The 26,476-nt window shown below is 54.8% G+C and overlaps 3 protein-coding genes and 1 long non-coding RNA gene across 4 annotated transcripts in view; 3 read left to right on the top strand and 1 right to left on the bottom strand.

Annotated features, from left to right (window-relative positions):
* LOC145529708 (uncharacterized) overlaps window positions 1-26,476 on the bottom strand; it is a 221,810-nt gene that overhangs the window by 151,377 nt on the left and 43,957 nt on the right. Inside the window, exons 7-10 of the long non-coding RNA XR_014071297.1 lie at window positions 24,409-24,520; window positions 16,765-16,876; window positions 9,123-9,234; window positions 1,480-1,591 (exon numbers count right to left, since the gene is read on the bottom strand). This is a non-coding gene — a long non-coding RNA (uncharacterized LOC145529708). The remainder of the gene's footprint in view (window positions 1-1,479; window positions 1,592-9,122; window positions 9,235-16,764; window positions 16,877-24,408; window positions 24,521-26,476) is intronic.
* On the top strand, window positions 2,019-7,082 carry LOC145529562 (uncharacterized). Its single transcript, XM_081550145.1, has 3 exons — window positions 2,019-5,467; window positions 5,867-6,179; window positions 6,430-7,082. The coding sequence occupies exons 1-3, from the start codon at window positions 5,231-5,233 to the stop codon at window positions 7,056-7,058; spliced, it is 1,179 nt and encodes a 392-aa protein (XP_081406271.1). The 5' UTR covers window positions 2,019-5,230; the 3' UTR covers window positions 7,059-7,082.
* LOC145529633 (uncharacterized) lies at window positions 12,910-14,722 on the top strand. The gene is made up of 3 exons (XM_081550228.1): window positions 12,910-13,109; window positions 13,509-13,821; window positions 14,072-14,722. Exons 1-3 carry the CDS (start codon window positions 12,975-12,977, stop codon window positions 14,698-14,700), a joined length of 1,077 nt encoding a protein of 358 aa, XP_081406354.1. The 5' UTR covers window positions 12,910-12,974; the 3' UTR covers window positions 14,701-14,722.
* On the top strand, window positions 17,305-22,368 carry LOC145529561 (uncharacterized). Its single transcript, XM_081550144.1, has 3 exons — window positions 17,305-20,753; window positions 21,153-21,465; window positions 21,716-22,368. The coding sequence occupies exons 1-3, from the start codon at window positions 20,517-20,519 to the stop codon at window positions 22,342-22,344; spliced, it is 1,179 nt and encodes a 392-aa protein (XP_081406270.1). The 5' UTR covers window positions 17,305-20,516; the 3' UTR covers window positions 22,345-22,368.

Here is a 26,476-nt window from a genome sequence, read left to right as displayed (position 1 = left end):
TTGTGGCCCAGAACCCCTCTAGAAAAATCACTGTTCCATACAAAAGAGAAACACATGGGAAGTTCCAAGGAGAGGCAATGCCCATGGCCAGTGTACTTTAGAGACGGCCTGACCGCTCCGGGGAAGACACGCACCGACGGAACCCCTTGGGAAACAGCAGTGAGAGTCCTCACCGTCGTAAGGGTTTCCTCTGGGGACAACCTGCCCTGGGCACCACATGAGGGAGCAGACCGGCTTCTCTTCCTCTGCCCCCACACCACTCACTCATGAAGGCAGCTCAGGTGTTCTCATGCCCTGCCTGCCTGCCTGCCTGCCTGGCTCATCCGTGAGCTGTGACCACCTCCAGGGCAGGACTCCACCTTCTCCTCTCTGTGTACCGTGAATCTGCACACAGTGGGCTTTCAGAACCTTAGGAGACTTGAGCCATTCCCACTCGAGCCAGAACCCTCCCCAGGAAGGAAAACAGCTGTGGAGTCATTTTGGCCCCAGCACTGGTTCCCAAACCCTGGCGGCTCCTACAGCCTCTACGGTGTGAAGAGGGAGGTCCCTTTTGACAGAGCTTTCCGGCTGTCAGATCGAAGCTGTTGTTTCACTGTCAGCTGTGTCTCTGCCGTTGCAGCCAGGTGGGCCACGCTGCTCCAAAGGAGCTCACAAGCTGAGTTGCAAGGGAGGTATTGAGAGGACAGGGATGGCTACAACGTGCTGCAAACTGAGTGAGGGTCCCCACAATCCTCAGCAAAGGTCTGTGGTGTGCAAGTGGGGAGTAGAGGGCCCCCAAGTTCCAAAGGAAGGGAGGTACTCGGGAGATAAAGCCCTTGGCTGCTGTGGTAGCAGCTGCAGATGGCAGCTCGTCCACAGTGCACTTCGAATGAGGTCATATGAGCGGGACTCTGGAAATGGCTCCGAAATCCAGAGAAAGGGGTCAGGGTATGTGGGAATCCGGCGGGGGTGGGGGGTGGATGAAGGAAGGTGTCCTTCCTCTCTCCAGTGCAATTTGGTTTGGTGAGTCTCAAAGCTACCAGATGGCACTTCCCAAGTCAGGCCCCCGCAGGAATCAGGGTGGGCTGCGTGCCTCGGCCCCTGCCACAGGGACAAGCCACACCAGTGGCCTCCCTGAGCTCAAATGGCCGGATCTGGGGGTTCCGTCTGGGTGCACACCTCCTTGCTGTGGCCAAGTTCCCCCCTTCTCTGAGCACCAGCTTCATCATCCTCTCGAATGAGGACATCGATTGCTACCTTGGCACGTTACTCTCTTCATCCTGTGAAGACTCATTAGGCTTATCCTACAATTACTAGCTGGCCCGAAGAGATATCTCCTGAATCCAGATTAAGCTGGAGTCTCCCAGGCTCATCTGGCATGTCTTCCCTGAAGTCTGCCAAAACCCACACCCTTGCATTTCCAGGGACTCCCCTTAGCCGGCTGGGCAGAAAACCCAGCATGGTTCAAACAAGCTGACAGACAAGCGGGAGAGGACTCACGGGCAGACGGCCTCCGTCAGGTCTCGGGTGGAGCTCTGGGACCACAGCAGCAACGGGCCATCCCAGCCCCTGGGCTCAGCAGCGCCCTCATTCTCAGGCCGGCGGCTCTGCCCTGAGGGGAGCAGGAAGGTCACCAACTGCCGCAGGCGGACCTCAAGCCCCTCCCACTGCTGGAGCCTGACCTCCCCCGGCCCCACCCCTTCCCCTACCCCAGCAGGACGAGAGCTCGTCTTCCCCTGGCTTCCAACGTGAGGCCCGGCCCTGGGCCCCGATTGGGCACTGCCCCAGTCCGGAGCCAATCACAGTGGCCAGGGAGGTGGAACGCACCGATTGGCCAGGGCCAGGTCATGTGACCATGCTCCCCAGGAAACTCAAATATTACCAAGATTCCCTAACAAACCAATGAACAAAATTATCCAGTAAAGGCAAACCGTACTTTTTAACGAGGCCGATGTCACAGAAAAAAAAAAAAAATGCTTCACAATGAACTGCTCAAGGAAGCTACTAAATAAACTTTCAGAAAAGTTAAGTAGTTTTTTTTTTTTTTTAAATAGGGTGACGGAGAGCTATACCTTTCCCATCTATGTGAATTTAGGTTTAAACTAGATTTCCCTTGGCTATTATATACGACAAAAAAACCCCACATCACCCCCTTTCACTCCCCCCACCCCCCAAAAGTGTTTTAGTCTATTGAGTTTTTGTGTCCTCAGTTGTGTCTGATTCACGGCAACTCACGAACTCTACACAGCCAGGCTCTTCCGTCCATGGAATTCAGGGCAATTTTTTTCTGTCACAGTAAATGCCCACCCTGGGTGATCCAAAGGCAAGGGCTCAGAGGCTCCTGAGAGTCTAACTCCTTTCAGCCGAGCACAGAGCTGGCTCCTCACTGGGATGCCTGTGGCCTGGGGCTCCCAGAGGGGAGAGCAGCACTCGCCCCACCGTGTGGTCACTGCTGGAAGTGCAGGCTGCTCCTCACTCCCCCTTGACAGTGTCCCTGAGGGCAGAACAGTGGGAATCTACTCAAGGTGGAAATGCAAACTCCCATGCAACCAAACTTCCCACAAGGTCTCCAAAACCACTCAGGAACAGGGAATTGGAAACTGCAGGGCATGACATGAATGGAGATGGAGACTTGACACCTTACACCGAGTTCACTTCCAGTTATCCCTAGACAAAGTTTCCATGAAAACTTGTCACAAATCTAGAAGAACAATGAGCAGAAACCGGACACGTGCTTTGAGTCTTCACACACAAAACTAAAAGGCAGTCCACAAAACAACCCAGAGAATACAGTGGACTTTGCAAAATCAAAGATATCTACTGTGGGAAAGACCTCATTACAAAAGCAAAAGACAGGTCATACATCGCGAGACGAATGAGTGGAAACACAAAGCTTCTCAAGGATGTGTCTCCAAACAGACAAAGAACACCAACACAACAAGCCTGTGAAAACTAGGGAAAGGTCTGAAGGGACACCAGACTGAGGAAGACACACACAGAGTATCCCGGATGATGTCCAGCACGGAGGGCCTGAAGAAACAACAGTCTAGTTGCACTCCCTCAGGCCTGTGTGACCCTGGATGAGGCCTCTGTTTCCCGGTGGCTCTGAGAGATGGACAGGGAGGAAGGGGAAGAGAAATCACTTGCATTTCTAATACTCACAGCAAAGTCTTCCAATGAGAAGGGAATTATCACCCCCACTGACAATGCCATTCACTGAAGTGATACCCACGAGTCCATCTAACCCAGAAGGGAAGGAAGGACCTGTTCTCACAAAACGGCGAGAGATGGAAGAAGGAAGATCAAGCCCACACCAATCACTGGAAAGAGAAGCTGTGCTCAGGGCTTGAAAGAATTCCTATTGGGAAAATGATGTCACAGCCCCACAAGGCAATCCACAGCTTGGATGCTATTCCTCCCAAAATGCCAATGCATTGTCGCACCGAACAAAGAATTGCAAAAGGGGTTACGGAAACAGAAAAGAGCCTAAATTGTCAATACAATCCGACGAAAAAGCCCCGATACGGACATCCAAGGTTGTGTGAAAGGAAATTAGACGACCAAACTAGGATCCTCAGGAGCGTATCGGAGAAGGCGATGGCGACCCACGCCAGTACTCTTGCCTGGAAAATGCCCTGGACAGAGGAGCCTGGTAGGCTGCAGGCCATGGGGTCGCACAGAGTCAGACACGACTGAAGTGACTTAGCCACAGCGGCAGCAGCAGGACAGTATGCTATTGGGAATACAACAACACACACAGATCCAGATCGATGGAATAAAGTTGAGGGTCCAGAAACAAACCCCGGCATCCATGGTCAACTCATCTCTGACACAGAAGGGGAGAATATCCAAATGGGAACAAGAAAGCCTCTTCAATAAATGGCCATGGGAAAACCAGACAGCTACATCTGAAGAACGCTATTGGTTTTGATCTCACACCACCTCAATATCGGGGAAAAACCTCACCCTAAAGACTGATGTCATGAGATAGCTAGAAAGAAGCGTAGGTCAAAGGCTCCTTAACATCAGAGTCTCCTTGCCATTTGCTGGGCGGAGGTAGAAATGCGTCTCTTCAAGTAAGGGAAAGAGGGAAACGAAGTACACCAATGGGTTTCCATCCAATGGAACCTCTTCACAACAGAGAAGCTAAGCATTCACAGATGCAAAAGATAGGAAACGGAACATGAGAGACTCCTTGCAAGTGGTGTATCTGAGAAGGGGTTCATATGGAAAGAGACGAAGAATGCACAGCACTCAGATTCCAAGAAACACCACCACCACCCTTGACCCTTCCCCCATGACCAACTCCGACCTAAAGCCTTTCTCTCCCTCTAACCCATCCCTAAAACATAACCCTCATCTAATCATATACATGTGCATTCCTAGCATCCATCCATCCACACACGAGAGAGAAAGAGGAAGACACAGACTGAATCGAGAAAGGAAAAGAGAGGGACACAGCCAGAGAGAGACACGGAACCAAAGAGAGGAAAGGAGTCGATGGTCCAGACTTTTCATCAATCTGTCTCGAAGGTAGAAGCAATGACAGCGCCCATCCACCCCAGAAGGGGGAAAAGGACGGAAGGTTTGGAGAGGAAAAGACAAGAACGCAGGGAGCCATTAGAAGCTCAGCCACCCGCAGAAGCCGAGCTGGGACACTTGAACAGAATCTCAATGGAAACAGAGGACCAGAAAGTTGGCTACTCTTTTCTATAAGAGAGGGAGACCTTCGAGTCTTCCTTTCGGGCCTCCAACTTGGATGTGGGGTCTCAAAACAGTCAGGAGGGGCAGTGCCTTTTCCTGGGTACCACGGCGCATCCAGGCCTCGTTCTGCCCCATTCTGTGCTGTGTCAGCCCTGGATGGAGTCTTTCTTTCTGAAGTCTCAGCGCACAAGCTCCACGTGATATCGGCCCCAGGTGGAGAGGCATGGAGCTGCTCGTAGGCCGACAGACCTAGGAAACAGATGGGAGAATGACCCCCACTCTGCAGATGGAGAGACTGGGGAAACCCTGAGGGGCATATGCTTGTCCAGGGCCACACCACTTATGAGAAGAAGGAGCCTGGTCTGAGAGCAGCGGGGTCCTCGGAGCTCAGGCCCTGGCTGCACCCAGGCCTCCCCAGGGCTGTGGGCTGGGCTGTGTGGCTGTCAATGTGCCTGCACATGGCCTAAGGGGGGTGGTCGAGCAGTCAGAAACCCAGAGATTCCCTTGGGAAGTTTTGGGGAAGGGACCTCAGCACGAACCCCAGGAAATGATGTCACCTGCCGGCAACAGAACCCAACAGAACCCGCAACCCGGGTATCCAGGCCTCCAGAGCGGAGAGGAGCCCTCAGCCAGATCTCTTGCTGCCAGGATGTTCTGCTGTTTGCCCCTGCCCAGAGGCCGGGGCCTCAGGAGAGCTCACAGGCAGTGTGCGTGGGCACCCTGTCGACGTTGGCTCAGGGCACCCCCGAGAGGCCTCTGGCCCTCTGCCCGGAGAAACAGAAAGGTAACACGGGGAGCCCCAGGCCGGGCCAGGCCACCTCTCCCATGCCACCCGGAAACACCGGGTCCTTTGCCTGTGTGTGTGGATGCGGGTTTCTCGGGGTGTGTCTCCCTCAAGGAAGCCCAGGCGGATGTGGGGTCAGAAGCCTGCGGACAAGTTGTGTCCACACCCCAGGGGAGATCAGGCTGGCTGGGATGGGAACAGTGCGGGCAGGGCCGGCCGCCCAGGCTGACCTCACACCCTCAGGTGGGTCTCTTTCCTCCCGGGTGGGGATCTGAGCAGACACACGTCTCTGACCCTTCTGGGAAGAGAAGTTCGAGCAGGCAGAAGCAGCGGCTCCACTGGCCAGGCCCAGCTCGGAAAACTCCCAGCACGGCTGGCTGACGGTCACTGTCGTTGCAGAGCTTCCCACGTGATGAGGCCGAGGACGGGGACACCCCGTCCACCTCCCGGAGGGAGGGGTCGGAGCACCAACCCCCCGCCCGTGAGGCCCAGTGCAGGCTCCAGGTGAGCGTGCCCACGGAGGCATCAGCCCCACCGGGGGCGAAGCGGAGGCGGGGAAGGCCTGCTGCCGAGACACCGCCCAGGATACACCCGGCGGCCCAGTCTGAGGCTGCCACGGAGCTCAGCACACCCGGCTCCGACCCAGAGTCCCGAGAACCCCGGCCTCTGAGGCAGCAGGAGGACCTGGAGCCCAGCACGCCAGAGCACAGAGGTAAGGACGCTGGGGCTGGTGCACGGGAGTGTGTGGGGAGGGGGTGCTGAGCTACACAGGGACGAGTCCCCGAAAGATGCTGCTGGGCCTGCAGCAAGCGCTGGCCTCACACCCCCACCCCCATCTTGCACACTTCAGTCCCAAAAGACATCCAACCCTGGGTATTCTTTCGGAATCTCTTGGAAGCTTTCTGTCCCGGGATACGCACATGCCAAGGCTGGTCTGTGGGCAAACTTTGCTTCTCCCCCAGCTCTAGCACTGGCCTCCAACTGGAACCAGGCTCCACTTCCCAGACCTGTGCCTACAGAGGTGGTGGCTCCAGGTGCAGGACCCAGGGATCCACCGAGGGCAGATGGAGAACCGAGCCTTGCCCTCGCAGAGACACCAGGCCAGCTGGGTACTGGCCAGCACACCGGGCAGATCGGATTTCCGTGCCTGCAGGACCCCCAGCCCCAGGCACTGATGTCCCACCCCCTCAGCCAGAACCTCCACCTCCACGTGCACCTGTACCTGCTCGGGCTTTGGCAGGAGAACCCGAGGCAGAGGAGGAGTCACCGCCTCGGCAGGGAGAGCCTGCCCTGGCTCCCGCGCAACACCCAGACGCCGACGATGACTCACCCGCCCCTGCAGGAAGAACGAGCCCCCGCTCTGGACAGAGACCCAGAGCCCTTGCCGGAAACACCATGTCCAGGGGAGCGGTCGGCTCTGCAGCCTCCATCCCTGTCTGCTCACCGTGGACGCCGGCAACTCGGTCTGCCCCCAGGGGACATGGAGTTCCTTTCCCCTGAGCTGCTTTGCATTTGGTTTGTTTCCACCTTTCTGGTGATGTTTTACTTTTTGTATGGTTTCGTCTATTTTTGTTGGTTAAGTTGGGATTAGTAAACTTTTTCATCATTGTTGCAATTTGGGACACTGTTGTGTAACTCTGGTGATACGGTGTTACCATCACCACTCTGTAGTTTCAGACCCGTTCGATCTTTATGCCCCACCCGCCAACAAAGCCTGGGTTCAAGGCAAGCAGGCCCTGTTCATCCCTCCCCCCGATCCTGACCACAATTTCATCTTTTCTTTCTGCATTCCTTCCTATATTCTTGGTGTCCCCAATCAATGACTCTCAGTGAGATGACTGAAGGAGTTTTTTTCGGACTCTCCACCTACTGTAAGACTCCATTGGAGAGTTCTCATTTTTATGTCATTTGAACTAGCCTTTGATAGCTGAAAGGACGGTGTACGTCCTTTCAAGATATCATGTGCCAAACGAAGCCCTTTTGGCAAATGCCATCATTATCTCCAGGCAGGCATTGCTGTTTGAAGGGTGACATCTCAGCCAGAAGGCAGAGGCTGAGCTCCTCTTGTTGCACCAGCTCCCAAAAGAAGCCAAGAAAGGGAGCTGGAACAACAAACCACCCCAACGCCCAGGAAAGCGTTCTTCACGACAGAAGGCTAGCAAATGACCCAACAACCTTGTGGCCCAGAACCCCTCTAGAAAAATCACTGTTCCATACAAAAGAGAAACACATGGGAAGTTCCAAGGAGAGGCAATGCCCATGGCCAGTGTACTTTAGAGACGGCCTGACCGCTCCGGGGAAGACACGCACCGACGGAACCCCTTGGGAAACAGCAGTGAGAGTCCTCACCGTCGTAAGGGTTTCCTCTGGGGACAACCTGCCCTGGGCACCACATGAGGGAGCAGACCGGCTTCTCTTCCTCTGCCCCCACACCACTCACTCATGAAGGCAGCTCAGGTGTTCTCATGCCCTGCCTGCCTGCCTGCCTGCCTGGCTCATCCGTGAGCTGTGACCACCTCCAGGGCAGGACTCCACCTTCTCCTCTCTGTGTACCGTGAATCTGCACACAGTGGGCTTTCAGAACCTTAGGAGACTTGAGCCATTCCCACTCGAGCCAGAACCCTCCCCAGGAAGGAAAACAGCTGTGGAGTCATTTTGGCCCCAGCACTGGTTCCCAAACCCTGGCGGCTCCTACAGCCTCTACGGTGTGAAGAGGGAGGTCCCTTTTGACAGAGCTTTCCGGCTGTCAGATCGAAGCTGTTGTTTCACTGTCAGCTGTGTCTCTGCCGTTGCAGCCAGGTGGGCCACGCTGCTCCAAAGGAGCTCACAAGCTGAGTTGCAAGGGAGGTATTGAGAGGACAGGGATGGCTACAACGTGCTGCAAACTGAGTGAGGGTCCCCACAATCCTCAGCAAAGGTCTGTGGTGTGCAAGTGGGGAGTAGAGGGCCCCCAAGTTCCAAAGGAAGGGAGGTACTCGGGAGCTAAAGCCCTTGGCTGCTGTGGTAGCAGCTGCAGATGGCAGCTCGTCCACAGTGCACTTCGAATGAGGTCATATGAGCGGGACTCTGGAAAGGGCTCCGAAATCCAGAGAAAGGGGTCAGGGTATGTGGGAATCCGGCGGGGGTGGGGGGTGGATGAAGGAAGGTGTCCTTCCTCTCTCCAGTGCAATTTGGTTTGGTGAGTCTCAAAGCTACCAGATGGCACTTCCCAAGTCAGGCCCCCGCAGGAATCAGGGTGGGCTGCGTGCCTCGGCCCCTGCCACAGGGACAAGCCACACCAGTGGCCTCCCTGAGCTCAAATGGCCGGATCTGGGGGTTCCGTCTGGGTGCACACCTCCTTGCTGTGGCCAAGTTCCCCCCTTCTCTGAGCACCAGCTTCATCATCCTCTCGAATGAGGACATCGATTGCTACCTTGGCACGTTACTCTCTTCATCCTGTGAAGACTCATTAGGCTTATCCTACAATTACTAGCTGGCCCGAAGAGATATCTCCTGAATCCAGATTAAGCTGGAGTCTCCCAGGCTCATCTGGCATGTCTTCCCTGAAGTCTGCCAAAACCCACACCCTTGCATTTCCAGGGACTCCCCTTAGCCGGCTGGGCAGAAAACCCAGCATGGTTCAAACAAGCTGACAGACAAGCGGGAGAGGACTCACGGGCAGACGGCCTCCGTCAGGTCTCGGGTGGAGCTCTGGGACCACAGCAGCAACGGGCCATCCCAGCCCCTGGGCTCAGCAGCGCCCTCATTCTCAGGCCGGCGGCTCTGCCCTGAGGGGAGCAGGAAGGTCACCAACTGCCGCAGGCGGACCTCAAGCCCCTCCCACTGCTGGAGCCTGACCTCCCCCGGCCCCACCCCTTCCCCTACCCCAGCAGGACGAGAGCTCGTCTTCCCCTGGCTTCCAACGTGAGGCCCGGCCCTGGGCCCCGATTGGGCACTGCCCCAGTCCGGAGCCAATCACAGTGGCCAGGGAGGTGGAACGCACCGATTGGCCAGGGCCAGGTCATGTGACCATGCTCCCCAGGAAACTCAAATATTACCAAGATTCCCTAACAAACGAATGAACAAAATTATCCAGTAAAGGCAAACCGTACTTTTTAATGAGGCCGATGTCACAGAAAAAAAAAAAAAATGCTTCACAATGAACTGCTCAAGGAAGCTACTAAATAAACTTTCAGAAAAGTTAAGTAGTTTTTTTTTTTTTTTAATAGGGTGACGGAGAGCTATACCTTTCCCATCTATGTGAATTTAGGTTTAAACTAGATTTCCCTTGGCTATTATATACGACAAAAAAACCCCACATCACCCCCTTTCACTCCCCCCACCCCCCAAAAGTGTTTTAGTCTATTGAGTTTTTGTGTCCTCAGTTGTGTCTGATTCACGGCAACTCACGAACTCTACACAGCCAGGCTCTTCCGTCCATGGAATTCAGGGCAATTTTTTTCTGTCACAGTAAATGCCCACCCTGGGTGATCCAAAGGCAAGGGCTCAGAGGCTCCTGAGAGTCTAACTCCTTTCAGCCGAGCACAGAGCTGGCTCCTCACTGGGATGCCTGTGGCCTGGGGCTCCCAGAGGGGAGAGCAGCACTCGCCCCACCGTGTGGTCACTGCTGGAAGTGCAGGCTGCTCCTCACTCCCCCTTGACAGTGTCCCTGAGGGCAGAACAGTGGGAATCTACTCAAGGTGGAAATGCAAACTCCCATGCAACCAAACTTCCCACAAGGTCTCCAAAACCACTCAGGAACAGGGAATTGGAAACTGTAGAGCATGACATGAATGGAGATGGAGACTTGACACCTTACACCGAGTTCACTTCCAGTTATCCCTAGACAAAGTTTCCATGAAAACTTGTCACAAATCTAGAAGAACAATGAGCAGAAACCGGACACGTGCTTTGAGTCTTCACACACAAAACTAAAAGGCAGTCCACAAAACAACCCAGAGAATACAGTGGACTTTGCAAAATCAAAGATATCTACTGTGGGAAAGACCTCATTACAAAAGCAAAAGACAGGTCATACATCGCGAGACGAATGAGTGGAAACACAAAGCTTCTCAAGGATGTGTCTCCAAACAGACAAAGAACACCAACACAACAAGCCTGTGAAAACTAGGGAAAGGTCTGAAGGGACACCAGACTGAGGAAGACACACACAGAGTATCCCGGATGATGTCCAGCACGGAGGGCCTGAAGAAACAACAGTCTAGTTGCACTCCCTCAGGCCTGTGTGACCCTGGATGAGGCCTCTGTTTCCCGGTGGCTCTGAGAGATGGACAGGGAGGAAGGGGAAGAGAAATCACTTGCATTTCTAATACTCACAGCAAAGTCTTCCAATGAGAAGGGAATTATCACCCCCACTGACAATGCCATTCACTGAAGTGATACCCACGAGTCCATCTAACCCAGAAGGGAAGGAAGGACCTGTTCTCACAAAACGGCGAGAGATGGAAGAAGGAAGATCAAGCCCACACCAATCACTGGAAAGAGAAGCTGTGCTCAGGGCTTGAAAGAATTCCTATTGGGAAAATGATGTCACAGCCCCACAAGGCAATCCACAGCTTGGATGCTATTCCTCCCAAAATGCCAATGCATTGTCGCACCGAACAAAGAATTGCAAAAGGGGTTACGGAAACAGAAAAGAGCCTAAATTGTCAATACAATCCGACGAAAAAGCCCCGATACGGACATCCAAGGTTGTGTGAAAGGAAATTAGACGACCAAACTAGGATCCTCAGGAGCGTATCGGAGAAGGCGATGGCGACCCACGCCAGTACTCTTGCCTGGAAAATGCCCTGGACGGAGGAGCCTGGTAGGCTGCAGGCCATGGGGTCGCGCAGAGTCAGACACGACTGAAGTGACTTAGCCGCAGCGGCAGCAGCAGGACAGTATGCTATTGGGAATACAACAACACACACAGATCCAGATCGATGGAATAAAGTTGAGGGTCCAGAAACAAACCCCGGCATCCATGGTCAACTCATCTCTGACACAGAAGGGGAGAATATCCAAATGGGAACAAGAAAGCCTCTTCAATAAATGGCCATGGGAAAACCAGACAGCTACATCTGAAGAACGCTATTGGTTTTGATCTCACACCACCTCAATATCGGGGAAAAACCTCACCCTAAAGACTGATGTCATGAGATAGCTAGAAAGAAGCGTAGGTCAAAGGCTCCTTAACATCAGAGTCTCCTTGCCATTTGCTGGGCGGAGGTAGAAATGCGTCTCTTCAAGTAAGGGAAAGAGGGAAACGAAGTACACCAATGGGTTTCCATCCAATGGAACCTCTTCACAACAGAGAAGCTAAGCATTCACAGATGCAAAAGATAGGAAACGGAACATGAGAGACTCCTTGCAAGTGGTGTATCTGAGAAGGGGTTCATATGGAAAGAGACGAAGAATGCACAGCACTCAGATTCCAAGAAACACCACCACCACCCTTGACCCTTCCCCCATGACCAACTCCGACCTAAAGCCTTTCTCTCCCTCTAACCCGTCCCTAAAACATAACCCTCATCTAATCATATACATGTGCATTCCTAGCATCCATCCATCCACACACGAGAGAGAAAGAGGAAGACACAGACTGAATCGAGAAAGGAAAAGAGAGGGACACAGCCAGAGAGAGACACGGAACCAAAGAGAGGAAAGGAGTCGATGGTCCAGACTTTTCATCAATCTGTCTCGAAGGTAGAAGCAATGACAGCGCCCATCCACCCCAGAAGGGGGAAAAGGACGGAAGGTTTGGAGAGGAAAAGACAAGAACGCAGGGAGCCATTAGAAGCTCAGCCACCCGCAGAAGCCGAGCTGGGACACTTGAACAGAATCTCAATGGAAACAGAGGACCAGAAAGTTGGCTACTCTTTTCTATAAGAGAGGGAGACCTTCGAGTCTTCCTTTCGGGCCTCCAACTTGGATGTGGGGTCTCAAAACAGTCAGGAGGGGCAGTGCCTTTTCCTGGGTACCACGGCGCATCCAGGCCTCGTTCTGCCCCATTCTGTGCTGTGTCAGCCCTGGATGGAGTCTTTCTTTCTGAAGTCTCAGCGCACAAGCTCCACGTGATATCGGCCCCAGGTGGAGAGGCATGGAGCTGCTCGTAGGCCGACAGACCTAGGAAACAGATGGGAGAATGACCCCCACTCTGCAGATGGAGAGACTGGGGAAACCCTGAGGGGCATATGCTTGTCCAGGGCCACACCACTTATGAGAAGAAGGAGGCTGGTCTGAGAGCAGCGGGGTCCTCGGAGCTCAGGCCCTGGCTGCACCCAGGCCTCCCCAGGGCTGTGGGCTGGGCTGTGTGGCTGTCAATGTGCCTGCACATGGCCTAAGGGGGGTGGTCGAGCAGTCAGAAACCCAGAGATTCCCTTGGGAAGTTTTGGGGAAGGGACCTCAGCACGAACCCCAGGAAATGATGTCACCTGCCGGCAACAGAACCCAACAGAACCCGCAACCCGGGTATCCAGGCCTCCAGAGCGGAGAGGAGCCCCCAGCCAGATCTCTTGCTGCCAGGATGTTCTGCTGTTTGCCCCTGCCCAGAGGCCGGGGCCTCAGGAGAGCTCACAGGCAGTGTGCGTGGGCACCCTGTCGACGTTGGCTCAGGGCACCCCCGAGAGGCCTCTGGCCCTCTGCCCGGAGAAACAGAAAGGTAACACGGGGAGCCCCAGGCCGGGCCAGGCCACCTCTCCCATGCCACCCGGAAACACCGGGTCCTTTGCCTGTGTGTGTGGATGCGGGTTTCTCGGGGTGTGTCTCCCTCAAGGAAGTCCAGGCGGATGTGGGGTCAGAAGCCTGCGGACAAGTTGTGTCCACACCCCAGGGGAGATCAGGCTGGCTGGGATGGGAACAGTGCGGGCAGGGCCGGCCGCCCAGGCTGACCTCACACCCTCAGGTGGGTCTCTTTCCTCCCGGGTGGGGATCTGAGCAGACACACGTCTCTGACCCTTCTGGGAAGAGAAGTTCGAGCAGGCAGAAGCAGCGGCTCCACTGGCCAGGCCCAGCTCGGAAAACTCCCAGCACGGCTGGCTGACGGTCACTGTCGTTGCAGAGCTTCCCACGTGATGAGGCCGAGGACGGGGACACCCCGTCCACCTCCCGGAGGGAGGGGTCGGAGCACCAACCCCCCGCCCGTGAGGCCCAGTGCAGGCTCCAGGTGAGCGTGCCCACGGAGGCATCAGCCCCACCGGGGGCGAAGCGGAGGCGGGGAAGGCCTGCTGCCGAGACACCGCCCAGGATACACCCGGCGGCCCAGTCTGAGGCTGCCACGGAGCTCAGCACACCCGGCTCCGACCCAGAGTCCCGAGAACCCCGGCCTCTGAGGCAGCAGGAGGACCTGGAGCCCAGCACGCCAGAGCACAGAGGTAAGGACGCTGGGGCTGGTGCACGGGAGTGTGTGGGGAGGGGGTGCTGAGCTACACAGGGACGAGTCCCCGAAAGATGCTGCTGGGCCTGCAGCAAGCGCTGGCCTCACACCCCCACCCCCATCTTGCACACTTCAGTCCCAAAAGACATCCAACCCTGGGTATTCTTTCGGAATCTCTTGGAAGCTTTCTGTCCCGGGATACGCACATGCCAAGGCTGGTCTGTGGGCAAACTTTGCTTCTCCCCCAGCTCTAGCACTGGCCTCCAACTGGAACCAGGCTCCACTTCCCAGACCTGTGCCTACAGAGGTGGTGGCTCCAGGTGCAGGACCCAGGGATCCACCGAGGGCAGATGGAGAACCGAGCCTTGCCCTCGCAGAGACACCAGGCCAGCTGGGTACTGGCCAGCACACCGGGCAGATCGGATTTCCGTGCCTGCAGGACCCCCAGCCCCAGGCACTGATGTCCCACCCCCTCAGCCAGAACCTCCACCTCCACGTGCACCTGTACCTGCTCGGGCTTTGGCAGGAGAACCCGAGGCAGAGGAGGAGTCACCGCCTCGGCAGGGAGAGCCTGCCCTGGCTCCCGCGCAACACCCAGACGCCGACGATGACTCACCCGCCCCTGCAGGAAGAACGAGCCCCCGCTCTGGACAGAGACCCAGAGCCCTTGCCGGAAACACCATGTCCAGGGGAGCGGTCGGCTCTGCAGCCTCCATCCCTGTCTGCTCACCGTGGACGCCGGCAACTCGGTCTGCCCCCAGGGGACATGGAGTTCCTTTCCCCTGAGCTGCTTTGCATTTGGTTTGTTTCCACCTTTCTGGTGATGTTTTACTTTTTGTATGGTTTCGTCTATTTTTGTTGGTTAAGTTGGGATTAGTAAACTTTTTCATCATTGTTGCAATTTGGGACACTGTTGTGTAACTCTGGTGATACGGTGTTACCATCACCACTCTGTAGTTTCAGACCCGTTCGATCTTTATGCCCCACCCGCCAACAAAGCCTGGGTTCAAGGCAAGCAGGCCCTGTTCATCCCTCCCCCCGATCCTGACCACAATTTCATCTTTTCTTTCTGCATTCCTTCCTATATTCTTGGTGTCCCCAATCAATGACTCTCAGTGAGATGACTGAAGGAGTTTTTTTCGGACTCTCCACCTACTGTAAGACTCCATTGGAGAGTTCTCATTTTTATGTCATTTGAACTAGCCTTTGATAGCTGAAAGGACGGTGTACGTCCTTTCAAGATATCATGTGCCAAACGAAGCCCTTTTGGCAAATGCCATCATTATCTCCAGGCAGGCATTGCTGTTTGAAGGGTGACATCTCAGCCAGAAGGCAGAGGCTGAGCTCCTCTTGTTGCACCAGCTCCCAAAAGAAGCCAAGAAAGGGAGCTGGAACAACAAACCACCCCAACGCCCAGGAAAGCGTTCTTCACGACAGAAGGCTAGCAAATGACCCAACAACCTTGTGGCCCAGAACCCCTCTAGAAAAATCACTGTTCCATACAAAAGAGAAACACATGGGAAGTTCCAAGGAGAGGCAATGCCCATGGCCAGTGTACTTTAGAGACGGCCTGACCGCTCCGGGGAAGACACGCACCGACGGAACCCCTTGGGAAACAGCAGTGAGAGTCCTCACCGTCGTAAGGGTTTCCTCTGGGGACAACCTGCCCTGGGCACCACATGAGGGAGCAGACCGGCTTCTCTTCCTCTGCCCCCACACCACTCACTCATGAAGGCAGCTCAGGTGTTCTCATGCCCTGCCTGCCTGCCTGCCTGCCTGGCTCATCCGTGAGCTGTGACCACCTCCAGGGCAGGACTCCACCTTCTCCTCTCTGTGTACCGTGAATCTGCACACAGTGGGCTTTCAGAACCTTAGGAGACTTGAGCCATTCCCACTCGAGCCAGAACCCTCCCCAGGAAGGAAAACAGCTGTGGAGTCATTTTGGCCCCAGCACTGGTTCCCAAACCCTGGCGGCTCCTACAGCCTCTACGGTGTGAAGAGGGAGGTCCCTTTTGACAGAGCTTTCCGGCTGTCAGATCGAAGCTGTTGTTTCACTGTCAGCTGTGTCTCTGCCGTTGCAGCCAGGTGGGCCACGCTGCTCCAAAGGAGCTCACAAGCTGAGTTGCAAGGGAGGTATTGAGAGGACAGGGATGGCTACAACGTGCTGCAAACTGAGTGAGGGTCCCCACAATCCTCAGCAAAGGTCTGTGGTGTGCAAGTGGGGAGTAGAGGGCCCCCAAGTTCCAAAGGAAGGGAGGTACTCGGGAGCTAAAGCCCTTGGCTGCTGTGGTAGCAGCTGCAGATGGCAGCTCGTCCACAGTGCACTTCGAATGAGGTCATATGAGCGGGACTCTGGAAAGGGCTCCGAAATCCAGAGAAAGGGGTCAGGGTATGTGGGAATCCGGCGGGGGTGGGGGGTGGATGAAGGAAGGTGTCCTTCCTCTCTCCAGTGCAATTTGGTTTGGTGAGTCTCAAAGCTACCAGATGGCACTTCCCAAGTCAGGCCCCCGCAGGAATCAGGGTGGGCTGCGTGCCTCGGCCCCTGCCACAGGGACAAGCCACACCAGTGGCCTCCCTGAGCTCAAATGGCCGGATCTGGGGGTTCCGTCTGGGTGCACACCTCCTTGCTGTGGCCAAGTTCCCCCCTTCTCTGAGCACCAGCTTCATCATCCTCTCGAATGAGGACATCGATTGCTACCTTGGCACGTTACTCTCTTCATCCTGTGAAGACTCATTAGGCTTATCCTACAATTACTAGCTGGCCCGAAGAGATATCTCCTGAATCCAGATTAAGCTGGAGTCTCCCAGGCTCATCTGGCATGTCTTCCCTGAAGTCTGCCAAAACCCACACCCTTGCATTTCCAGGGACTCCCCTTAGCCGGCTGGGCAGAAAACCCAGCATGGTTCAAACAAGCTGACAGACAAGCGGGAGAGGACTCACGGGCAGACGGCCTCCGTCAGGTCTCGGGTGGAGCTCTGGGACCACAGCAGCAACGGGCCATCCCAGCCCCTGGGCTCAGCAGCGCCCTCATTCTCAGGCCGGCGGCTCTGCCCTGAGGGGAGCAGGAAGGTCACCAACTGCCGCAGGCGGACCTCAAGCCCCTCCCACTGCTGGAGCCTGACCTCCCCCGGCCCCACCCCTTCCCCTACCCCAGCAGGACGAGAGCTCGTCTTCCCCTGGCTTCCAACGTGAGGCCCGGCCCTGGGCCCCGATTGGGCACTGCCCCAGTCCGGAGCCAATCACAGTGGCCAGGGAGGTGGAACGCACCGATTGGCCAGGGCCAGGTCATGTGACCATGCTCCCCAGGAAACTCAAATATTACCAAGATTCCCTAACAAACCAATGAACAAAATTATCCAGTAAAGGCAAACCGTACTTTTTAACGAGGCCGATGTCACAGAAAAAAAAAAAAAAATGCTTCACAATGAACTGCTCAAGGAAGCTACTAAATAAACTTTCAGAAAAGTTAAGTAGTTTTTTTTTTTTTTTAAATAGGGTGACGGAGAGCTATACCTTTCCCATCTATGTGAATTTAGGTTTAAACTAGATTTCCCTTGGCTATTATATACGACAAAAAAACCCCACATCACCCCCTTTCACTCCCCCCACCCCCCAAAAGTGTTTTAGTCTATTGAGTTTTTGTGTCCTCAGTTGTGTCTGATTCACGGCAACTCACGAACTCTACACAGCCAGGCTCTTCCGTCCATGGAATTCAGGGCAATTTTTTTCTGTCACAGTAAATGCCCACCCTGGGTGATCCAAAGGCAAGGGCTCAGAGGCTCCTGAGAGTCTAACTCCTTTCAGCCGAGCACAGAGCTGGCTCCTCACTGGGATGCCTGTGGCCTGGGGCTCCCAGAGGGGAGAGCAGCACTCGCCCCACCGTGTGGTCACTGCTGGAAGTGCAGGCTGCTCCTCACTCCCCCTTGACAGTGTCCCTGAGGGCAGAACAGTGGGAATCTACTCAAGGTGGAAATGCAAACTCCCATGCAACCAAACTTCCCACAAGGTCTCCAAAACCACTCAGGAACAGGGAATTGGAAACTGCAGGGCATGACATGAATGGAGATGGAGACTTGACACCTTACACCGAGTTCACTTCCAGTTATCCCTAGACAAAGTTTCCATGAAAACTTGTCACAAATCTAGAAGAACAATGAGCAGAAACCGGACACGTGCTTTGAGTCTTCACACACAAAACTAAAAGGCAGTCCACAAAACAACCCAGAGAATACAGTGGACTTTGCAAAATCAAAGATATCTACTGTGGGAAAGACCTCATTACAAAAGCAAAAGACAGGTCATACATCGCGAGACGAATGAGTGGAAACACAAAGCTTCTCAAGGATGTGTCTCCAAACAGACAAAGAACACCAACACAACAAGCCTGTGAAAACTAGGGAAAGGTCTGAAGGGACACCAGACTGAGGAAGACACATACAGAGTATCCCGGATGATGTCCAGCACGGAGGGCCTGAAGAAACAACAGTCTAGTTGCACTCCCTCAGGCCTGTGTGACCCTGGATGAGGCCTCTGTTTCCCGGTGGCTCTGAGAGATGGACAGGGAGGAAGGGGAAGAGAAATCACTTGCATTTCTAATACTCACAGCAAAGTCTTCCAATGAGAAGGGAATTATCACCCCCACTGACAATGCCATTCACTGAAGTGATACCCACGAGTCCATCTAACCCAGAAGGGAAGGAAGGACCTGTTCTCACAAAACGGCGAGAGATGGAAGAAGGAAGATCAAGCCCACACCAATCACTGGAAAGAGAAGCTGTGCTCAGGGCTTGAAAGAATTCCTATTGGGAAAATGATGTCACAGCCCCACAAGGCAATCCACAGCTTGGATGCTATTCCTCCCAAAATGCCAATGCATTGTCGCACCGAACAAAGAATTGCAAAAGGGGTTACGGAAACAGAAAAGAGCCTAAATTGTCAATACAATCCGACGAAAAAGCCCCGATACGGACATCCAAGGTTGTGTGAAAGGAAATTAGACGACCAAACTAGGATCCTCAGGAGCGTATCGGAGAAGGCGATGGCGACCCACGCCAGTACTCTTGCCTGGAAAATGCCCTGGACGGAGGAGCCTGGTAGGCTGCAGGCCATGGGGTCGCGCAGAGTCAGACACGACTGAAGTGACTTAGCCGCAGCGGCAGCAGCAGGACAGTATGCTATTGGGAATACAACAACACACACAGATCCAGATCGATGGAATAAAGTTGAGGGTCCAGAAACAAACCCCGGCATCCATGGTCAACTCATCTCTGACACAGAAGGGGAGAATATCCAAATGGGAACAAGAAAGCCTCTTCAATAAATGGCCATGGGAAAACCAGACAGCTACATCTGAAGAACGCTATTGGTTTTGATCTCACACCACCTCAATATCGGGGAAAAACCTCACCCTAAAGACTGATGTCATGAGATAGCTAGAAAGAAGCGTAGGTCAAAGGCTCCTTAACATCAGAGTCTCCTTGCCATTTGCTGGGCGGAGGTAGAAATGCGTCTCTTCAAGTAAGGGAAAGAGGGAAACGAAGTACACCAATGGGTTTCCATCCAATGGAACCTCTTCACAACAGAGAAGCTAAGCATTCACAGATGCAAAAGATAGGAAACGGAACATGAGAGACTCCTTGCAAGTGGTGTATCTGAGAAGGGGTTCATATGGAAAGAGACGAAGAATGCACAGCACTCAGATTCCAAGAAACACCACCACCACCCTTGACCCTTCCCCCATGACCAACTCCGACCTAAAGCCTTTCTCTCCCTCTAACCCATCCCTAAAACATAACCCTCATCTAATCATATACATGTGCATTCCTAGCATCCATCCATCCACACACGAGAGAGAAAGAGGAAGACACAGACTGAATCGAGAAAGGAAAAGAGAGGGACACAGCCAGAGAGAGACACGGAACCAAAGAGAGGAAAGGAGTCGATGGTCCAGACTTTTCATCAATCTGTCTCGAAGGTAGAAGCAATGACAGCGCCCATCCACCCCAGAAGGGGGAAAAGGACGGAAGGTTTGGAGAGGAAAAGACAAGAACGCAGGGAGCCATTAGAAGCTCAGCCACCCGCAGAAGCCGAGCTGGGACACTTGAACAGAATCTCAATGGAAACAGAGGACCAGAAAGTTGGCTACTCTTTTCTATAAGAGAGGGAGACCTTCGAGTCTTCCTTTCGGGCCTCCAACTTGGATGTGGGGTCTCAAAACAGTCAGGAGGGGCAGTGCCTTTTCCTGGGTACCACAGCGCATCCAGGCCTCGTTCTGCCCCATTCTGTGCTGTGTCAGCCCTGGATGGAGTCTTTCTTTCTGAAGTCTCAGCGCACAAGCTCCACGTGATATCGGCCCCAGGTGGAGAGGCATGGAGCTGCTCGTAGGCCGACAGACCTAGGAAACAGATGGGAGAATGACCCCCACTCTGCAGATGGAGAGACTGGGGAAACCCTGAGGGGCATATGCTTGTCCAGGGCCACACCACTTATGAGAAGAAGGAGCCTGGTCTGAGAGCAGCGGGGTCCTCGGAGCTCAGGCCCTGGCTGCACCCAGGCCTCCCCAGGGCTGTGGGCTGGGCTGTGTGGCTGTCAATGTGCCTGCACATGGCCTAAGGGGGGTGGTCGAGCAGTCAGAAACCCAGAGATTCCCTTGGGAAGTTTTGGGGAAGGGACCTCAGCACGAACCCCAGGAAATGATGTCACCTGCCGGCAACAGAACCCAACAGAACCCGCAACCCGGGTATCCAGGCCTCCAGAGCGGAGAGGAGCCCCCAGCCAGATCTCTTGCTGCCAGGATGTTCTGCTGTTTGCCCCTGCCCAGAGGCCGGGGCCTCAGGAGAGCTCACAGGCAGTGTGCGTGGGCACCCTGTCGACGTTGGCTCAGGGCACCCGCGAGAGGCCTCTGGCCCTCTGCCCGGAGAAACAGAAAGGTAACACGGGGAGCCCCAGGCCGGGCCAGGCCACCTCTCCCATGCCACCCGGAAACACCGGGTCCTTTGCCTGTGTGTGTGGATGCGGGTTTCTCGGGGTGTGTCTCCCTCAAGGAAGCCCAGGCGGATGTGGGGTCAGAAGCCTGCGGACAAGTTGTGTCCACACCCCAGGGGAGATCAGGCTGGCTGGGATGGGAACAGTGCGGGCAGGGCCGGCCGCCCAGGCTGACCTCACACCCTCAGGTGGGTCTCTTTCCTCCCGGGTGGGGATCTGAGCAGACACACGTCTCTGACCCTTCTGGGAAGAGAAGTTCGAGCAGGCAGAAGCAGCGGCTCCACTGGCCAGGCCCAGCTCGGAAAACTCCCAGCACGGCTGGCTGACGGTCACTGTCGTTGCAGAGCTTCCCACGTGATGAGGCCGAGGACGGGGACACCCCGTCCACCTCCCGGAGGGAGGGGTCGGAGCACCAACCCCCCGCCCGTGAGGCCCAGTGCAGGCTCCAGGTGAGCGTGCCCACGGAGGCATCAGCCCCACCGGGGGCGAAGCGGAGGCGGGGAAGGCCTGCTGCCGAGACACCGCCCAGGATACACCCGGCGGCCCAGTCTGAGGCTGCCACGGAGCTCAGCACACCCGGCTCCGACCCAGAGTCCCGAGAACCCCGGCCTCTGAGGCAGCAGGAGGACCTGGAGCCCAGCACGCCAGAGCACAGAGGTAAGGACGCTGGGGCTGGTGCACGGGAGTGTGTGGGGAGGGGGTGCTGAGCTACACAGGGACGAGTCCCCGAAAGATGCTGCTGGGCCTGCAGCAAGCGCTGGCCTCACACCCCCACCCCCATCTTGCACACTTCAGTCCCAAAAGACATCCAACCCTGGGTATTCTTTCGGAATCTCTTGGAAGCTTTCTGTCCCGGGATACGCACATGCCAAGGCTGGTCTGTGGGCAAACTTTGCTTCTCCCCCAGCTCTAGCACTGGCCTCCAACTGGAAACAGGCTCCACTTCCCAGACCTGTGCCTACAGAGGTGGTGGCTCCAGGTGCAGGACCCAGGGATCCACCGAGGGCAGATGGAGAACCGAGCCTTGCCCTCGCAGAGACACCAGGCCAGCTGGGTACTGGCCAGCACACCGGGCAGATCGGATTTCCGTGCCTGCAGGACCCCCAGCCCCAGGCACTGATGTCCCACCCCCTCAGCCAGAACCTCCACCTCCACGTGCACCTGTACCTGCTCGGGCTTTGGCAGGAGAACCCGAGGCAGAGGAGGAGTCACCGCCTCGGCAGGGAGAGCCTGCCCTGGCTCCCGCGCAACACCCAGACGCCGACGATGACTCACCCGCCCCTGCAGGAAGAACGAGCCCCCGCTCTGGACAGAGACCCAGAGCCCTTGCCGGAAACACCATGTCCAGGGGAGCGGTCGGCTCTGCAGCCTCCATCCCTGTCTGCTCACCGTGGACGCCGGCAACTCGGTCTGCCCCCAGGGGACATGGAGTTCCTTTCCCCTGAGCTGCTTTGCATTTGGTTTGTTTCCACCTTTCTGGTGATGTTTTACTTTTTGTATGGTTTCGTCTATTTTTGTTGGTTAAGTTGGGATTAGTAAACTTTTTCATCATTGTTGCAATTTGGGACACTGTTGTGTAACTCTGGTGATACTGTGTTACCATCACCACTCTGTAGTTTCAGACCCGTTCGATCTTTATGCCCCACCCGCCAACAAAGCCTGGGTTCAAGGCAAGCAGGCCCTGTTCATCCCTCCCCCCGATCCTGACCACAATTTCATCTTTTCTTTCTGCATTCCTTCCTATATTCTTGGTGTCCCCAATCAATGACTCTCAGTGAGATGACTGAAGGAGTTTTTTTCGGACTCTCCACCTACTGTAAGACTCCATTGGAGAGTTCTCATTTTTATGTCATTTGAACTAGCCTTTGATAGCTGAAAGGACGGTGTACGTCCTTTCAAGATATCATGTGCCAAACGAAGCCCTTTTGGCAAATGCCATCATTATCTCCAGGCAGGCATTGCTGTTTGAAGGGTGACATCTCAGCCAGAAGGCAGAGGCTGAGCTCCTCTTGTTGCACCAGCTCCCAAAAGAAGCCAAGAAAGGGAGCTGGAACAACAAACCACCCCAACGCCCAGGAAAGCGTTCTTCACGACAGAAGGCTAGCAAATGACCCAACAACCTTGTGGCCCAGAACCCCTCTAGAAAAATCACTGTTCCATACAAAAGAGAAACACATGGGAAGTTCCAAGGAGAGGCAATGCCCATGGCCAGTGTACTTTAGAGACGGCCTGACCGCTCCGGGGAAGACACGCACCGACGGAACCCCTTGGGAAACAGCAGTGAGAGTCCTCACCGTCGTAAGGGTTTCCTCTGGGGACAACCTGCCCTGGGCACCACATGAGGGAGCAGACCGGCTTCTCTTCCTCTGCCCCCACACCACTCACTCATGAAGGCAGCTCAGGTGTTCTCATGCCCTGCCTGCCTGCCTGCCTGCCTGGCTCATCCGTGAGCTGTGACCACCTCCAGGGCAGGACTCCACCTTCTCCTCTCTGTGTACCGTGAATCTGCACACAGTGGGCTTTCAGAACCTTAGGAGACTTGAGCCATTCCCACTCGAGCCAGAACCCTCCCCAGGAAGGAAAACAGCTGTGGAGTCATTTTGGCCCCAGCACTGGTTCCCAAACCCTGGCGGCTCCTACAGCCTCTACGGTGTGAAGAGGGAGGTCCCTTTTGACAGAGCTTTCCGGCTGTCAGATCGAAGCTGTTGTTTCACTGTCAGCTGTGTCTCTGCCGTTGCAGCCAGGTGGGCCACGCTGCTCCAAAGGAGCTCACAAGCTGAGTTGCAAGGGAGGTATTGAGAGGACAGGGATGGCTACAACGTGCTGCAAACTGAGTGAGGGTCCCCACAATCCTCAGCAAAGGTCTGTGGTGTGCAAGTGGGGAGTAGAGGGCCCCCAAGTTCCAAAGGAAGGGAGGTACTCGGGAGATAAAGCCCTTGGCTGCTGTGGTAGCAGCTGCAGATGGCAGCTCGTCCACAGTGCACTTCGAATGAGGTCATATGAGCGGGACTCTGGAAAGGGCTCCGAAATCCAGAGAAAGGGGTCAGGGTATGTGGGAATCCGGCGGGGGTGGGGGGTGGATGAAGGAAGGTGTCCTTCCTCTCTCCAGTGCAATTTGGTTTGGTGAGTCTCAAAGCTACCAGATGGCACTTCCCAAGTCAGGCCCCCGCAGGAATCAGGGTGGGCTGCGTGCCTCGGCCCCTGCCACAGGGACAAGCCACACCAGTGGCCTCCCTGAGCTCAAATGGCCGGATCTGGGGGTTCCGTCTGGGTGCACACCTCCTTGCTGTGGCCAAGTTCCCCCCTTCTCTGAGCACCAGCTTCATCATCCTCTCGAATGAGGACATCGATTGCTACCTTGGCACGTTACTCTCTTCATCCTGTGAAGACTCATTAGGCTTATCCTACAATTACTAGCTGGCCCGAAGAGATATCTCCTGAATCCAGATTAAGCTGGAGTCTCCCAGGCTCATCTGGCATGTCTTCCCTGAAGTCTGCCAAAACCCACACCCTTGCATTTCCAGGGACTCCCCTTAGCCGGCTGGGCAGAAAACCCAGCATGGTTCAAACAAGCTGACAGACAAGCGGGAGAGGACTCACGGGCAGACGGCCTCCGTCAGGTCTCGGGTGGAGCTCTGGGACCACAGCAGCAACGGGCCATCCCAGCCCCTGGGCTCAGCAGCGCCCTCATTCTCAGGCCGGCGGCTCTGCCCTGAGGGGAGCAGGAAGGTCACCAACTGCCGCAGGCGGACCTCAAGCCCCTCCCACTGCTGGAGCCTGACCTCCCCCGGCCCCACCCCTTCCCCTACCCCAGCAGGACGAGAGCTCGTCTTCCCCTGGCTTCCAACGTGAGGCCCGGCCCTGGGCCCCGATTGGGCACTGCCCCAGTCCGGAGCCAATCACAGTGGCCAGGGAGGTGGAACGCACCGATTGGCCAGGGCCAGGTCATGTGACCATGCTCCCCAGGAAACTCAAATATTACCAAGATTCCCTAACAAACCAATGAACAAAATTATCCAGTAAAGGCAAACCGTACTTTTTAATGAGGCCGATGTCACAGAAAAAAAAAAAAAATGCTTCACAATGAACTGCTCAAGGAAGCTACTAAATAAACTTTCAGAAAAGTTAAGTAGTTTTTTTTTTTTTTTTTAATAGGGTGACGGAGAGCTATACCTTTCCCATCTATGTGAATTTAGGTTTAAACTAGATTTCCCTTGGCTATTATATACCACAAAAAAACCCCACATCACCCCCTTTCACTCCCCCCACCCCCCAAAAGTGTTTTAGTCTATTGAGTTTTTGTGTCCTCAGTTGTGTCTGATTCACGGCAACTCACGAACTCTACACAGCCAGGCTCTTCCGTCCATGGAATTCAGGGCAATTTTTTTCTGTCACAGTAAATGCCCACCCTGGGTGATCCAAAGGCAAGGGCTCAGAGGCTCCTGAGAGTCTAACTCCTTTCAGCCGAGCACAGAGCTGGCTCCTCACTGGGATGCCTGTGGCCTGGGGCTCCCAGAGGGGAGAGCAGCACTCGCCCCACCGTGTGGTCACTGCTGGAAGTGCAGGCTGCTCCTCACTCCCCCTTGACAGTGTCCCTGAGGGCAGAACAGTGGGAATCTACTCAAGGTGGAAATGCAAACTCCCATGCAACCAAACTTCCCACAAGGTCTCCAAAACCACTCAGGAACAGGGAATTGGAAACTGCAGGGCATGACATGAATGGAGATGGAGACTTGACACTTTACACCGAGTTCACTTCCAGTTATCCCTAGACAAAGTTTCCATGAAAACTTGTCACAAATCTAGAAGAACAATGAGCAGAAACCGGACACGTGCTTTGAGTCTTCACACACAAAACTAAAAGGCAGTCCACAAAACAACCCAGAGAATACAGTGGACTTTGCAAAATCAAAGATATCTACTGTGGGAAAGACCTCATTACAAAAGCAAAAGACAGGTCATACATCGCGAGACGAATGAGTGGAAACACAAAGCTTCTCAAGGATGTGTCTCCAAACAGACAAAGAACACCAACACAACAAGCCTGTGAAAACTAGGGAAAGGTCTGAAGGGACACCAGACTGAGGAAGACACACACAGAGTATCCCGGATGATGTCCAGCACGGAGGGCCTGAAGAAACAACAGTCTAGTTGCACTCCCTCAGGCCTGTGTGACCCTGGATGAGGCCTCTGTTTCCCGGTGGCTCTGAGAGATGGACAGGGAGGAAGGGGAAGAGAAATCACTTGCATTTCTAATACTCACAGCAAAGTCTTCCAATGAGAAGGGAATTATCACCCCCACTGACAATGCCATTCACTGAAGTGATACCCACGAGTCCATCTAACCCAGAAGGGAAGGAAGGACCTGTTCTCACAAAACGGCGAGAGATGGAAGAAGGAAGATCAAGCCCACACCAATCACTGGAAAGAGAAGCTGTGCTCAGGGCTTGAAAGAATTCCTATTGGGAAAATGATGTCACAGCCCCACAAGGCAATCCACAGCTTGGATGCTATTCCTCCCAAAATGCCAATGCATTGTCGCACCGAACAAAGAATTGCAAAAGGGGTTACGGAAACAGAAAAGAGCCTAAATTGTCAATACAATCCGACGAAAAAGCCCCGATACGGACATCCAAGGTTGTGTGAAAGGAAATTAGACGACCAAACT

This window comes from Giraffa tippelskirchi, chromosome 12 (assembly GCF_054371585.1).
Source record: "Giraffa tippelskirchi isolate mGirTip1 chromosome 12, T2T-mGirTip1v1.2.pri, whole genome shotgun sequence".
NCBI classification, from domain to species: Eukaryota; Metazoa; Chordata; class Mammalia; order Artiodactyla; family Giraffidae; genus Giraffa; species Giraffa tippelskirchi.
This window is presented reverse-complemented; position numbering and strand designations above follow the sequence as displayed.